The sequence below is a fragment of the Crinia signifera genome, chromosome 11 (genome assembly GCF_055691185.1).
Source record: "Crinia signifera chromosome 11, ASM5569118v1, whole genome shotgun sequence".
Classification (NCBI taxonomy): domain Eukaryota; kingdom Metazoa; phylum Chordata; class Amphibia; order Anura; family Myobatrachidae; genus Crinia; species Crinia signifera.
Window position 1 is genome coordinate 4344993 of NC_139227.1, and position 17280 is coordinate 4362272.

The window sequence follows — 17280 nt, forward strand, 5'->3', positions numbered from 1 at the left end:
GCAGCTGCACTGCACCCCTTGACCCAATTTATTTTACTGGCGCTTTTCAAAAAAAATTTGGGGGTTGTTTTTTAATCAAGTAGCTATTTACAAGTAAGGGACATGTTTTGTATTCACTGCACTTGAGTACTAAATGCTATGTAATTGGCATCGAGAAATAACAAAAGATAGAATAAACATATAAATGAACAAAATTTGCCAAACACATATTATACGTCACGGTAACAGGACGAGTTTACAGCTTTGACGTTCCATTTCGGCATCAGTGTAGTATAATTCCAAATAGAACTGACAGACTGCAATGTATGCATTCTGACTCAGAGTCCAGTGTTACAGAAACTGTGATTATACAGAAATTCCGTCTACAAAGGTCTTCTTTCTACTGCTGTGACTGTGCTTGGTCCTGGTGCTGCCAGGGTTAAGGACATCCTGCCAACCACATCTGGCCTCCCCCCTCCTCTCATGTTTCCACATTTCCTCTGTGTTAGCTGCAGAATGTGCACCACATCTGGATCACCCTCCATACAAAGGAACTGAAGCCTGACCAACAAGCTCAGCAACTACAGGGAGTGGAGAAGTATCTTCTGCATTTGATGCACCCCAAGCTTCGGAAAGAAACTCTCCAGTAACTAAGGACGTGGCACTGGTTAAACAAAATGAAGACCCTCCATATAATTCACCTCTGTGCCTTTTACCTCCTATTCATTATCCAGTTTGATCAGAATACGGCTGCTCCTTCTCCTATTATTAAGTTTCCAGGGGACACCTCTCCCAAAACAGATAAAGAAATGGTCACTGTAAGTCTGAATTTTGTTTGTTCCCTTTAATTGAAAGCATATGTCCGTGTGAATCAGTCAGTGTCTGACATTCCATAGCTTGGAGACAAAAGACTGTACGCTACTTGGTATAATAAAAGAGACTTCGGTAGAATGTACATTGTCATAGAACCCTCTAGTAGTGCGGCCAGTGGGACGTTTGCAGAAACTGTTCATCGCTACTGTTTACAATGTGTTGTAAGTGATCATATAGCAACACATTGGGGTAAATGTACTAATGTGCGAGTTCTATCGAAGATGGGATTCTATCTATTACCTTCTAGAAGGCGCTAAATGACTAATAGAATCTGATTGGTTGTTATGGGCAACATAAACTCTTCAATCTTAGTTAATTTACCCCACAGCGCATACAATGTTTCCATTCCATGCCAGCTGTACCAGCGGTGCTAGATTTGACCGCTGCTTATCAACACAACAGCTTGATTTGGAAGATCTCATCCATATACTTTATTAATACTTAGTCATTATAGTATGATTTCTCAGAAGCATTTTGCTTAAAACCAGGGCCGGTGCTAGGGTGTTCGGCGCCCCCCTGCAAACTAAAAATTTGCGCCCTCAATGCCTGCTGAAGACGCACAATGAAAAAACACATAATGGGCTTAGTAGCAGCAATACCATATGTAGATATGTATTTTGGTGCCCTGTGTTAGAAAACAAATTGGTACCCCCCCCCCACCACACACACACACACACACACGTACACATACATACACACATACACACATACACACCAAAACCAATGATAGTGTAAATCCTATTACACATGATTGCCACACACCGTAGTGCCCAGAACACATTGTCACACATCATAATTCCTATTACATATTATACCACACACTGTAATGCTGGTTATATATTATGCCACATAAGTGGCGCTTACCTACATGCTCGTTGCCAGAGGTTTCTTGCTCAAATACAGGGGTTACATGCTCCTTACTAGGGGTTTCATGCTCGTTGCCACGGAGTTACCATTAAATGCTTATATGGTAATGGTAGATAGCAGTTTTGGCAGTACTGGGGAAAGGAGGGGGTTAGGGTCAGGCAATATATATATCTAGGGTGAAAGCACTCAGCAAGTGTTTATTACCAGACAACCTACCCCTCCCCCCTTTCCCAGCAGTTTTAGGGTTGGTGGCAGCCAGCCCAGTACACCTACTCCAGGCAGTGAAGAGAAAGCAGGGCTGTCCATGCTGTAGCTGCAGCTCCAGGCGTGTCCCGCGCATGTCACACAGGCAGCGCAAAGCACAGCAACATTGCAGCTGCCCCAGTGGTGTCCAGGCTATTGCTGAAAATACTGGTAACTGGGACACGCGGTGGGGAAGAGCCGTCAGCTCTGCATTGTTGCTGTGCTTCCGGCACCACTGTCTGTATGACAGGCGCAGTACAGGAGGCACCGCGTCCCGGCAGAAGCAGAGTGGTAGTGCAGGGAGAGGCTTGAGCGCCTCATCAGTCTGACGCCGCTGAGTGGGTAGCGCCGGCCCTGCTTAAAACAATATGATTCTATTATAATTGAAACTGTCATCATGACCAGACCCAATGTTCTATGCCTTTCTCCAAGGTTCCTAAATGATGTGAAAATCACGAGTTACCAAATTATTAACCCCTTCCTGACAGAGCTAGTTTTTGCGTTCCTGACAGAGCCATTTTTTTCAAATCTGACATGTCTCACTTAAGTGGGGATAACTTTTTTTTGCTTTTACTTATCCCAGTGATTTTGAGATTGTTTTTTCGTGACACATTGTACTTCAAAATAGTGGTAAATTTGGGTCGATACAGTCTGTGTTTTTTTGTGAAAAATACCAAAATGTCGTGAAAAAATGGAAAATTTAGCGATTTGCAAAATGTTAAATTTTCTGCTTGTGAGACAAATAATCATACCACTCAAAATAGTTAATAACTAACATAGACCATATGTCTACTTTATGTTGCCATCATTATTTCAACTTCCTTTTAATTTTTTTGGACACTAGGAGGCTTCAAATATGAATAGCAAATTCTCAAATTTTCAAGAAAATTTCAAACACTGATTTTTTTAGGGACCAGTTCAGTTCTGATGTGACTTTGAGGGACTTGTATGTGAGACACCCCCATAAATGATGCCATTTCAAAAACTGCACCCCTCACAGTATTCAAAACAGCATTTTGGAAGTTTGTTAACCCTTTAGGTGTTTCACAGGAATTAAAACAAAGTGTAGGTGAAATTTCAAAATTTCATTTTTTTTGCAGATTTGCAAATTTAATACATTTTTCTAAGGAACACAGTACATTTTACTAGAGAAATGTGACTAAAAATTGATTCCCCCAATTCTTTGGTTTTCATAAATATCCTATATGTGGCCCTAGTGTGCACGGTGACCAAACCACAGGCTTCATAATAGAAGGAGCACCTACTTGATTTTGGAGCCTCCTTTTTATGAGATTATTTTTTAGGAACCATGTAGGTTTCTAGGCACCATAAGATGCTAAAAGTTAGGTACCCCCCCACAAGTGACCCCATTTTGCAAACTACACCCTTCAGGGAATTCATCTAGGGGTATAGTGTACATTTCAAACCCCCAGGGGTTTCACCAATTGTGGTACAACTGGGCAGTGAAAATGAAAAAAAAAAAATTTTCATTTTCACAGCTCAGTTGTATCAAAATTGGTGAAACCCCTGGGGGTTTGAAATGTACACTATACCCCTTGATGAATTCCCTGAAGGGTGTAGTTTGCAAAATGGGGTCACTTGTGGGGGGGTTCCACTGTATGGGTGTTTCGGGGGTCATTCAACCAGAATCTGTGCTGCAAAATCCAAAAATCACTCCTTCCCTTCTGAGTCCTGCCATGCACCCAACTGGTATTTTTTGGTCACACATGAGGCATTGCCGTACTCGGGAGAAATTGGGGCACAGATTTTGGGGTGCTTTGTCTCCTTCATTCCTTGTGAAAATGAAAAATTTTGAGCCAGATCTGCATTTTTGTGTAAAAAAATGTAATTTTTTACACAAAAATGCAGTTCTGGCTCAAAATTTTTTATTTTCACAAGGAATGAAGGAGACAAAGCACCCCAAAATCTGTGCCCCAATTTCTCCCGAGTACGGCAATGCCTCACGTGTGACCAAAAAATACCAGTTGGGTGCATGGCAGGACTCAGAAGGGAAGGAGTGATTTTTGGTGGCGGAATGAATGGTGGGTGCTATGTCGCATTAGCAAGACCCCCGAAGCACCAATACAGTGGAACCCCCCCACAAGTGACCCCATTTTGCAAACTACACCCTTCAGGGAATTCATCTAGGGGTATAGTGTACATTTCAAACCCCCAGGGGTTTCACCAATTTTGATACAACTGGGCAGTGAAAATGAAAAAAATAAATTTTTCATTTTCACAGCTCAGTTGTATCAAAATTGGTGAAACCCCTGGGGGTTTGAAATGTACACTATACCCCTTGATGAATTCCCTGAAGGGTGTAGTTTGCAAAATGGGGTCACTTGTGGGGGGGGTTCCACTGTATGGGTGTTTCGGGGGTCATTCAACCAGAATCTGTGCTGCAAAATCCAAAAATCACTCCTTCCCTTCTGAGTCCTGCCATGCACCCAACTGGTATTTTTTGGTCACACATGAGGCATTGCCGTACTCGGGAGAAATTGGGGCACAGATTTTGGGGTGCTTTGTCTCCTTCATTACTTGTGAAAATGAAAAATTTTGAGCCAGATCTGCATTTTTGTGTAAAAAAATGTAATTTTTTACACAAAAATGCAGTTCTGGCTCAAAATTTTTTATTTTCACAAGGAATGAAGGAGACAAAGCACCCCAAAATCTGTGCCCCAATTTCTCCCGAGTACGGCAATGCCTCACGTGTGACCAAAAAATACCAGTTGGGTGCATGGCAGGACTCAGAAGGGAAGGAGTGATTTTTGGTGGCGGAATGAATGGTGGGTGCTATGTCGCATTAGCAAGACCCCCGAAGCACCAATACAGTGGAACCCCCCCACAAGTGACCCCATTTTGGTCACCAGCTTTGGGAGGGGGGCTGGCGCTGCGGCTGGCGGGGGGGTGGGAGGGGTGCTGGCGCTGCGGCAGCCGGGTGGGTGGGAGGGAGGGGGGCTGCCGGGTGGGAGGGGGGGGGGGGCTGGCGATCGTTGGTGATCGGTGCGGTATACGCACACACACACACACACACACACACACACACACACACATATATATATATATATATATATATGTGTGTATATATATATATATATATACATATATATACATATATATACACACACACATATATATATATATATATATATATATATATATATGTGTGTATATATATATATATATATACACACATTTGCACATTTTTTTATTTTATTTTATTTTTAACTTTTCCAGCAGCAGCATGATGCTGCTGCTGCTGCTGCTGCTGCTGCTGCGGGGGGGAGGGGGGAGGAGGGGAGCGCAGCGTGCGCTCCGGACGTAGCGGTTGAGCCGCTGGAGCTGCTGCTGCTGCCGGGTGAGTGCCCGGCGGGTGGGAGGGGGGTGCTGCCGCTCGGTGGTGATCGGTGCTGCACCGATCACCACCGTTTTCTGTGTTACCGAGCGGCTTAGCCGCCGGTAACACAGGAAACGCTGTGATTGACTGTTCAGATTTGAACAGCCAATCACAGCGATCGCCGACCGGGGGGGGCACCCCTGCCCCCCCTGGGCGACGAGGGGGGATGTCTGCTGTCAGGGACAGCAGACATCACCTAACTGTCACTGCGTCTCTAGACGCAGTGACAGTTAGAAACCATGACGTACATTTATGCCATGTGTCGGGAAGTACTTCCCGACCATGACGTAAATGTACGTCAAATGTCGGGAAGGGGTTAATAAGTCATCATTTCCATGTCATTGGTGAAATATATATAAACCTTCTATATTCTTTCTGAAGTGTGTTGGACAAGATGATCAGGGTTCTACAGTGGGCGTTCATGGCAGCATTCCCTGCTTAGTATGGAGGTAAAAGTAAAAGTGCTACAGTTGGGGCGTCGGTGTAGTGAACACCGACATCCTGACCGCCGGAACAGGATGGAGCTGAGAAAACTTTTTAAACAGTTTTTTTTCTCCAATATATGGTATTGATTCACATTTGTGTACTCTAAATAAACACTATATTTCAGAATGCTCCTTCTTATACCACTTTTACACCAGAATACCGGATCGGACCCGGGAAATCGAACACGGGATATTGCCAGGGCATGCCCTGCCTTAGACCCCATTTACACTGCACTTCAATCCGGGTTATTCCCGGATAAGGCCCTTTCACACTGAAAACGGATCAGCCTTGTCTTTCCTTGCTGGTGTCATTAAAAATGGACCTTTGGGCTGTTTGAGATGAGGTCACAAGAAAGGGAAAAGGGAGGGGGTGGGTTCTGCTCCCAGCATTGCAGCAAAGATGGCAGACGGAGTAGCTGTGTTGCAGTTTGTGCTGTACTTGTGCTGTAGCACATTATGAGGGGGAGCATGTTGGCAGTGCAGAAAGAATCAGGGCCACCATTGCAGCAAACCTTCCCTCAATGTTTTAAAATAAAAATCAGACACAAATCTTCCAGTTGTTTGCTTTATAATGAAAATATGCATCAAACTGTACATACATTTCACATCTTGTTTATACCTCCTTGTCAGACCAGTTGGATGTATTGGACATGATGGCTCAGATCAGGCTTGGGGTCAGCCAAAGTGGTTAACACTGCACAGGCAGTGTGTGCTGCAGCAGATGAGACTGGAGTATGCTTGTAGCGTGGTAGCGCGTTAACGCTGCTGCTGCGCTGCTACATGCGCCCTGTGCGGGTCTCCAGCTGATGACATCATCTGCCAGAGCCGCAGAAGCTCCAATCAGGTCTTTGCGCCCCTCTACCCACCAAATAACCCGGATAATGGCCGTTTACACTGCCCTGAGCCCCGGATAAGCCCCGTGTCCGACCCTGAACATTTGCCGGGTCAGATTCCCGGGGAACAGTACCCGTGTTATTTTTTTTCACCCCATTTACACCAAGCCCTGCCCCGGACTGTAGCGGCAATATCCCGGGTCCAAACTCTGGTGTAAAAGGGGTATTACTGGAGCAATCCCCTATGCATCTATTGTTTGGTGTAGTTACAGATGGAGCCATCCTCATCTAGCCGTCTCTGGTGAGCCATGGTCAGCCAAGGCCTATTGTTCTCATCTGCAATACAATACATAGAACAATACAGCAGGGGATTAGCAGAGTTATCCTATTACTCACTCAATCCTATTAACCCCTTCCCGCCGCAGCCTGTTTTTGCCTTCCTGACAGAGCCCTTTTTTTCAAATCTGACATGTATCACTTAAGTGGGGATAACTTTTTTTTGCTTTTACTTATCCCAGTGATTTTGAGATTGTTTTCCCGTGACACATTGTACTTTAAATTAGTGGTAAATTTTGGTCGATACAGTTTTTTTTTTTGTGAAAAATATCAAAATGTCGTAAAAAAATGGAACATTTTGCTATTTGCAAAATTTAAAATTTTCTGCTTGTGAGACAAATAATCATACCACTCAAAATAGTTAATAACTAACATAAACCATATCTAAACTTTATTATTACATCATTATTTCAACCTCCTTTAATTTTTTTGGGCACTAGGGGGCAGCAGAGTCTAAATTTTACACATCACACAGTTTAACGCTGCTTTTGGCTGTTCACGTTTGAACAGCCAATCGCAGCGATCGCCCATGACGGGGGGCATCGCTGCCCCCCCTGGGCAATGAGGGAGGATGTCTGCTGTCAGGGACAGCAGACATCGTCCCTCTGTCACCGCGTCTGTAGATGCGGTGACAATTCAAAGGCATGATGTACATTTATGCCATGTGTCGGGAAGTACATCCCGACCATGACGTAAATGTACGTCAAATGTCGGGAAGGGGTTAAAGGGCTAGATGAGGATGGCTCCATCTGTACATACTTCCCAGGCACCTACCTACAGTATGGCGGGTCCCTTACACACCAACCAAGGCCTCGTTCAGTACTCGTTCCCTCAGAGTGCCCATACACATGCTGGTTTCATAATAAGAGCTATCTGGGGCACAGGCTGCTTACCCGGCGCAGTTAATGGGCCCCCATCTCTCTTATGATCACTTATTACATATTTCCTCCTGCCCAGTACTTACTACCATAAATGACAGTTGCGATACATGACATAATGACTCCTCAGAGCTGATACTGACTCAGATTGTCTTTCTGCCTTTCACTTTCCATCCTCAGCCAGGATCTCTCCACTTGCCCTGCTCTCACCTCACATTGTGGTTTCTCTGCCCATTGCTTCCGGTATCCAACCTTACTATCATTTGGCCCAGGCAGGGCCAGCGCCACCACTAGGCAGCTTTAGGAATCTGCCTAGGGCCCCGGCCACTGGAAGGCGGAAATTAGGAGCAGGAGGTCCCCCCACCTGGATGGAGGTGAGCAGCAACTCTACCTCCCCCCGCGATGCAGTGGGGCCCGCACCACATCGGCTGGCACCTGGCACCATCCCCCCGTTAGAGTGGCGCAGCGGCAGCCACATCACACACACGCACACACACACACACCCCCCCACCCCCCCCCCACCAGTGAGTGCAAGCATCTATTTTTCTCAGACTTCACCTAGCCTGGCTACACATCTTAAAGGGGCATAGACACGGGGCGACAACCCATTTCTAAGCGATCTGACTAGGACAGGAACCCGATCAGGTGCAGAAAATGATTCGGTCACTGCCGCCCGAGTTTCATGGGAAACAGTACGGCCAGATGCACTGTGTGAACACCATTCTAATGTATGTGTCCTAGAAATCCTGTCGTCCTGCCATTCGGTCCAACCGCACCATTGTCTCGTTGGCACTAGTCACCCCGCATATACCGATTTCTCACTCTGCTGTTCGTATGTCCACTTTAACGTAAATACAGTTAACTAGGAAATGAAACCATCTAGTTAAATTGGGCATTAAATCGATTTACAATGTTTGCCACAAAACAAAGACTTGTTTTGTCGTGTCGTGTCATTGATCGAGCTGATCACAATGTTTGCCTTGCAGCAATACCTCCTGAAGTACTACGGCTGTCCTAAGGACACGTGTCTTATGGTGCTGAAAGACTCACTAAAGAAAATGCAGCAATTCTTTCATATTCCTGAGACGGGGGAAATTGATCAAAAGACAATTGAGACCATGAGAAAGCCAAGATGTGGTAACCCAGATGTGTCCAACTATCAGTTCTTCCCAAGGAAACCCAAATGGGAAAATAACCAGATCACATACAGGTGAAGAGATGACATGTACATTGGCCCTTATTCTGGTTCACTCGCAAAGGCAAATTCCTTCTCAAATGGACAAAACCATGTGCACTGCAGGGGGGGCAGATGTAACTTGTGCAGAGAGAATTAGATTTGGGTGGGGTTTTACTTCAATGTGAGATCTATATTGCAGTGTAGAAATAAAGCAGCCAGTATTTACCCTGCACAGAAACTAAATAACTCACCCAAATCAGTGCACATGGTTTTGTCCATTTGAGAAGGAATTTGTCTTTGTGAGTGGACCAGAATAAGGGCCATTATGCGTCTCTGTGTTCATAAGCTGCATGCTGGAATATTAAATTATTTCCAGGTAAAAGCAATTTCTTCCCATTAAACATGTAATAGTTTTCTCTAGGATCTTAGGGTACACTACAGATCTGGATTCTGGAACCGTGGATGATGCATTTGCGCGGGCATTTCAAGTCTGGAGTGATGTCACGCCGCTAAAGTTCACACGCATAATGGATGGAGAAGCCGATATCATGATTAACTTTGGCCGCTGGGGTAATTGCACTTCTAATTCCTGTTTGTATAGTGTCCTGTGGCGGCACTACACTTTGCAATATAGCAATTCCTTGATGGTTTAAATAATTAGCTGGTGCCCTCTCCGCTATGACAGCGTCCAGCTGTATAGATAAACGGCGTTGTGGGGGTGCGGTGGCACTCAGGCAAATAAATGACACAGCAGGTGGGTTATACCAACGGTTTCAAAGCCTCTAGACTTCTTTATCAAGATGCGTTTAATTCATGTTTGTACATAAACCTAATATAATGTTTGTGGGACTACGCAGGCACAAGACCTACTGTACTCTACGCATGTGCAAAATGGCAATATCACTCGCAGCCCCGCTGTATGATTGACATCCTGCAGTGTTTGGGGGTGACATCCAGCACCATTCTTTAAAATGGGGACCCGTCGCTAAGATTTTGAAGGCATGATGGGTCCAGTGTCTGCCTCATCCGACGCATATTTCCTGGATTTATCTGTGGCCACCATGTGTAGGCTTCAGCTGATGCCGGCTGGATGATGGCTGAAATCATCGCCAATCACAATAGTGAACCATAGCTGTATCCCCAGACCCAGCACTCGGATCTCACAGATGCTATTAGGGGGCATCTATCTCCTACGGATTCCTCCATCTTTAATGACGGAGAATTGCAAATATGAAACATGAGTAAAGCCCAATGTGCAGTTATATGAGGAAGGAATGACTTGAAATAATATGTCTGTTGTAACTTGTAATATATGTATTTTGCAGAACACGGAGATGGCTATCCATTTGATGGTAAAGATGGACTATTAGCTCATGCGTTTGCACCAGGGTCAGGTGTGGGTGGAGATTCCCATTTTGATGATGATGAGCTTTGGACGTTAGGAGAAGGTCAAGGTAATGTCATTTCTTCTAGTAGGGGATCATGATTCAGTAGGTAATGATCCAGCAAAGATGAATGTGTGGGTTTTGTTTCCTAGCATCTAAATTTATGGAAGATTCTGAATACCAGCCTCACAGAACAAAGGGGCCTACACACGTGGCGACTGTGCTGAGCGTTGCTAGATCGCTAAGCAGGATCGCTCAGCACACAGCACTGCACAGCACGATCTGACAGGGTCCGTGTTCTCAGCGATGTACCTAAAGGACAGCTTTTCCAATAAGATATGAGGACTTTGTGACTCGGGAGACTGGCAGCCAGTGCATGTGTGAGCTGTGGCAAACACTGAACAATTATACCAGAAGTAACCCATAGGCTTCTGTTAGGCAATGCCATTTATTGATGAGTTCCAGAAGTTTTGCTTACTGGAGCTTTGTATGTATGGGGAATGCTGTCAAATTTCCATCTTCTAAGTACATCCTGCCCCAGGCAGCATCATCTCTGCCACGTACCGCTGAGTGGGCATTATCTGCTCTGTTACCAGTCCAGTTGTAGCATTAGCAGGAAGGAGGCCTGTCACGTGCTCCGTCGTTCACTTTGATGCCTCATTACCATATGGCAACGCCCAGCATTTCATGGGCGATCCCATGAGAACGCTGGTCATTCTCATGCTAATGCAGCCGTAACGCGGGTACGGGGATCAGGCAGCTGACATCACCGGATGGGAGCCGCCTGCCCACTTCCTCCTGAACGTGCACGGGTATGTAAGCAACCGTATATATGCGTGCACCTTCCACATCTTTCGATGTTCGGCGTGCCGTGCAAACATACGCGCCCCTGCGAATGGTGGGCTGGGGTACCACCATTCGCAAACGCGGGATCTGGAAGACTCACGAGGATGTGAATTCGCATCCGAGAAAATCAACCAGAATAACCCCTTATATATGTAGAATCGGAGGAATCAGGCATATCATTTTGCTTAAAACACCTTTACTGTGTGTGTATATATATATATATATATATATATATATATATATATATATATATATATATATGGAATGAAGAAATGGGTACTCACCAAGGACTTAATCAGCAACATCAATTTATTGTAGGTACATCAATTTATTGGATGTACCTACAATAAATTGATGTTGCTGATTAAGTCCTTGGTGAGTGCCCATTTCTTCATTCCATATACCTTTTGATGTTCGATCATCTGTTGGAGCACCCCCCCTTTGAAGATTTAAGCGATTGAGTGCGGACTCTGTCTTTTTATATATATATATATATATATATATATATATACACACCCCCTGGTTTTGATTTGAACATAATTTTAATAATTGAAGCGGATAGAATGGCTCTTCTGGCACCCGAGAGGTGCAGCTAAACGCCTCTTTTTCTCTCTTCCAGTTGTAAAAGTGAAATATGGAAATGCCGATGGCGAGTTCTGCAAGTTTCCTTTCCTCTTCAATGACAAAGAGTACACCAGCTGCACAGACGCCGGGCGCTCCGATGGCTTCCTCTGGTGTTCCACTACATACAACTTTGATGCAGATGGCAAATATGGCTTCTGCCCACATGAATGTAAGCAGGAACAAATGACATATTCTTATAAACAACAATGTATTACTGACATTAATTAAAAATAGCACTAATATGTAAATGAAGAAATATTAGGGAGACCTCTAAAGCCTGCTAAATGCATAGCTGCACTGTGGTATATAACATATAGTTGTATTTCGGTCATATCTATAGATTACCATTGAGGTGTATAAATAAAATAACTAAAAGCACAAAAAATTATACACATAAACAGTACATCACCTGTGCACCCCCCCCCCCCTCGCCCTGCATTAAAGTGATACTGCAAAGTGGCAACCCACTGTACAGCATTGGAGGTCACAGAAGCAGGACGCCCCAAAGACTGACAGCTCTCCGTGTGCTTTGATCAATGATCTTGCAAGGCCAAGAAACCGTCCCCTGCAGCACAGTCATTCACCTGGCCATACCCAGAAAATATGACAGCACCCACTCATTTCTGGAAACACCAGCCGCCCCTACCCCTCCCCATAAGTGTTAATCAGGCACAGGCAATCACATTTTTACTATACAATTGTGATGCAATCGCAGGACCCATCCTGCACTCGCAAATGCAACTCCTGCTGAATCAGCCTCATAGGGTATAATCCTGCTAGGAGTGTACAAATGGAAGTTAGACAGGAGTGCTGTTATCCAATATCCTTTGCGTGTGTTGGAAAAACAGCAGAGGATATTCCGGTAAGGAAAACACATTCTTCCAGCCGAGTTTGTTTAAATGTGTAGGCCTGTTAGTTTACTTAGTAACACCACAATGAACATTGATAGGGTCTATCGCAATGCTGCCAAGATGCTGTGCCAATACACAAAATAATGCAATCTAACAATGTCAGCTTATTGCTGTTAGTCATTACAAACAAGGGTATAATAAAGATAAGGGGTTATGTAGCTCAAAGGGTAATTTCCTTGAGTTGTCTATTTTAATCTTAGGGTACGTTTTGATCTCTCCAAATAGCTCCTTGTGATTTTTCAGCAGGCAGCTGGGACATATGCTTCTGATTAACAGATCCCGTTCTGTCCAAGGTTTGCTATAGTCTTATGTAGTTACAGGACATCCAGCATGAGTCAAAACAATCTTTGTTTCTAACTAATCCAAGTACTTTCTGGAACATAGTTCTCCGGACGTGGTATCAGCAGTAAAAATACTCTGGTTAAGATCACATGATGAAAAGGATGCGGACAGTGAGGCAATAGATAATAAATATGTGCTTAGCAAACGCAGTTTGTCTGAATGCAAAATAGACATTTAGTATATAAAACTGTAAGCAATTGCATAGTATTGTTTTTACGGTACTTGTTTCCTAGAACGGCCACACCGATGTTGATCGGGTCGGTCACATCGCATCGATCGCATGCGACCAAATCGCATGCGATGCGACCGACGCGATGGTCCCGATTTTTACATTGATTGAAATGTGAATAGGGTCCCTGGGACCCTATTTTACATTGGATTCAATGTAAAAGTCTCCCCAGACCCCAATTTTAACCCCCTAAACGGCACCCCACGATTGACGCCAACCCGAAGCGTGGCGAGCGTAGCGAGCCCGCGAGGGGCGGCGGTATGCGTCCTCCGACCTTTTCATACCCCTACTATCCACGTCGGCATGGAGTTGAGAATATAAAGTGTGGCGAGTGCAGAGAGCCACCGAGCCCGAAGCGTGGCGAGCGGCCGCGTATAACTTCACAGGTATACGTGTCCCCTCGCGGGGCTCGCTGCGCTCGCCACGCTTCGGGTTGGCGTCAATCGTGGGGTGACGTTCACAATGGGGGGGGCATATACAATGAGAAATTGGCCATATTGGCCCATTTTCCATTGTTAGCTATGTAAAATGAGCTTAATCGCGTCCATCGCATCTTGTGCCATTATAATGGCACAAGACCGACGTGATGAACGCGATTACAATGTTAAAAATATTTTAGCATTGAACCCTATGGGAAAATCGGGTGCATCGTGTCGGTCGCGTCGCGTGCCATGTTTATGCACCCGACCGACGCGATGGACCCGATTTTGCCTTTGCCGGCAAAATGGACCTGATTTCAAAGGAAATCGGGTCCATCGGGGGTAATCGTGTACCTTAAGTTAAGGTACACGATTACCCCCGATGGTGGCCGTGCTAGGAAACAAGTACCATTTTTTTCTTTTAGTAACATTTGTGTCACAATCATGTTTTTATCACCAATGTATGAGCAGATGTTTCTGCTTTTGCTTCAACGGTTTAATATATTGTTCTACAACCTAACACATAGGGGTTTATTTACTAGGATGGTTCAATTAAAGATGGGATGTTGTCCATAGTAACCAATCATTCCTGCAGCAGAGAGGCTGGGGGCTGGCCAGCAGCTTACACAGCGGCGAAAATGTGGCGTGGCCTCGCGTGAATCACACAATTATCCTCCAATAGCAGATGACATCAGATGATGCTGGCCAGTTCTCCTTGTGCAAATGCCTGCCCAGTGGATCTTTTGACTCCTACCCAGTGGTTCTTTTGACTCCTGCCAAAAAACTGGGACTGTCCTGCAAAAGTCATGACAGTTTGGAGGTATGGTGTATGGGTTCTACATGCCTACATGGCATTGGCATCACCTCCTCCACTTTCCACAATACTGTAGCTCTTGAACATTTTGAACTCCAGGCCCATGAGGCCATTAATCCGACCCTGTTCAAGAGCCAAAATTTTCCAGAAGATACATTTTAAAACTTGCTACAGTCCCTGAAAATAAGAGACCGTTAGCAAATATCATAATCTGTGAGTCACATTGGCTACATCTTGTCGGACTGATTGCACTGACATTGATGGCATTCTGCTTTCTGAGCTTTCAATAACAAGTGTATCCAGTCTTAACCCATTGAGTGCCAATGAGAGATATGCAAAATATCCCATAAATATGCCAGGGCTGTGGTCGAGGAATATGAATCATTTTAGTTATTGCCGGCAAATGATTCAAAGTCAATTCATTGAAATTTAGTTAAATATGAGAAGTAAGTATCATTTGTATAATTGACTGAAATGTAACATTTTCTTTAACTATGACCACTTGATTTATGTCAAATATGTTATTGCACTGAGAATTGCACTTTGTCATAAAATCTCTTGCCAAAAACCTTCTTCCCCAGTGCTCTTCACATTAGCTGGAAATGCAGACGGAAAACCTTGCAAGTTCCCATTTAAGTTTCAAGGCACCTCCTATGACGGATGTACAACTGAGGGAAGAACAGATGGCTACCGGTGGTGTGCAACTACAGATGACTATGACCAGGATAAGACCTATGGATTCTGTCCAGAAACAGGTACATGAACATTACTTCATATTTAAAGTGAAAAATACCTTACAGACAAAATGTAAGGAAAGCAATGGAAATGTTACTAATATATATATATATATATATATATATATAAAAAAGACAAAAGAAACCCAAAAGTCCGCGCCCAATTCTAAAGATAGCAGCAACTCTGAGAGTCCCCTGTTAGCTGAGACCCAGAACAGATAGAAATACAAAACAGGAACAGAGTGCGCTAGAGGGTGAAAGTACACAACTTTTTTTTACACAATCAAAAATTTAATAAAAGCCAACAATACGGCTCATAAAAAACACAGTGATAATATAATCATATATATGAATCAATTTGACAACATCTGTGATAATTCAGAATAACGACAGGCCCAACGCGTTTCGTCAACCACGTGACTTCATCAGGGGCATTAGACGACTTGATTTATCAAAGCTGCAGTTGCTTCTTCTTGCAGTGTCTCAAATTGACTGAGCATAAACAAATTAAGTGGGTAATGATATTACACCAACTGACAGAGCTCTTGTCAGTTTTCACTGGTACAAATCCCAAAAAATCACTCTATTACAGATGTCAGCAATACAATTCATCCAAGAATCCAATGAACCGAAGTAACCGGACACTTGTCACACTGTGTTCAAACAGCTGAGACTCAGCTGTTTGAACACAGTGTGACAAGTGTCCGGTTACTTCGGTTCATTGGATTCTTGGATGAATTGTATTGCTGACATCTGTAATAGAGTGATTTTTTGGGATTTGTACCAGTGAAAACTGACAAGAGCTCTGTCAGTTGGTGTAATATCATTACCCACTTAATTTGTTTATGCTCAGTCAATTTGAGACACTGCAAGAAGAAGCAACTGCAGCTTTGATAAATCAAGTCGTCTAATGCCCCTGATGAAGTCACGTGGTTGACGAAACGCGTTGGGCCTGTCGTTATTCTGAATTATCACAGATGTTGTCAAATTGATTCATATATATGATTATATTATCACTGTGTTTTTTATGAGCCGTATTGTTGGCTTTTATTAAATTTTTGATTGTGTAAAAAAAAGTTGTGTACTTTCACCCTCTAGCGCACTCTGTTCCTGTTTTGTATATATATATATATATATATATATATATTAATATATATATAAATATATATATATATATATATATATATATATATATATATATATATATATATATGCAATAAGATCGCACTCCATACAAAAAATATTCAACCGCTGGGGTGACGTCCAGAACTTTCCTTGCAAGAAACAAAGTCCATGTATATAAAGACCAAAAAGACACACTCTCCAGACTGTTTGATGCAAAATAAAAAGCTGTGTATTTGTATTCACATAAACATCAAATGTAAAAAGAAGGGTACTCAACGTTAGCGTTTCAGTCCATAAAGGACCTTCCTCAGGAGTTAGACAACAAGGGCATCCATTTGGGGTGAAGCACAGCGTGGACCACACAGCAGTAGGAACCTGCTGTGTGGTCCACGCTGTGCTTCACCCCAAATGGATGCCCTTGTTGTCTAACTCCTGAGGAAGGTCCTTTATGGACTGAAACGCTAACGTTGAGTACCCTTCTTTTTACATTTGATGTTTATGTGAATACAAATACACAGCTTTTTATTTTGCATCAAACAGTCTGGAGAGTGTGTCTTTTTGGTCTTTATATATATATATATATATATATATATATATATATATATATATATAGTATCGAAGTTGTTTGGCACTCGAGATAAATAAAACCAATGCCGGGGTGCCCTCCAATAGAAGGATATACAAACGTAGGTTTGTGATTTTGCACTGTACCATTTGCACTGAGACCTGATGAAAAGACCAATATGGGTCTTGAAACGTTGTCTTAACCTGGTGTAATGAATC

General features: G+C 43.6%; 1 protein-coding gene across 1 annotated transcript in view; it reads left to right on the forward strand.

Annotated features, from left to right (window-relative positions):
* The first annotated feature begins 455 nt into the window (after positions 1 to 455).
* Positions 456 to 17280, forward strand: part of MMP2 (matrix metallopeptidase 2) — a 45318-nt gene continuing 28493 nt past the window's right edge. The window contains exons 1-6 of the mRNA XM_083165405.1: positions 456 to 797; positions 8878 to 9101; positions 9490 to 9638; positions 10394 to 10522; positions 11919 to 12092; positions 15220 to 15393. Of these exons, the coding sequence (XP_083021531.1) occupies positions 657 to 797; positions 8878 to 9101; positions 9490 to 9638; positions 10394 to 10522; positions 11919 to 12092; positions 15220 to 15393 (991 nt within the window). The 5' untranslated portion in view covers positions 456 to 656. The remainder of the gene's footprint in view (positions 798 to 8877; positions 9102 to 9489; positions 9639 to 10393; positions 10523 to 11918; positions 12093 to 15219; positions 15394 to 17280) is intronic.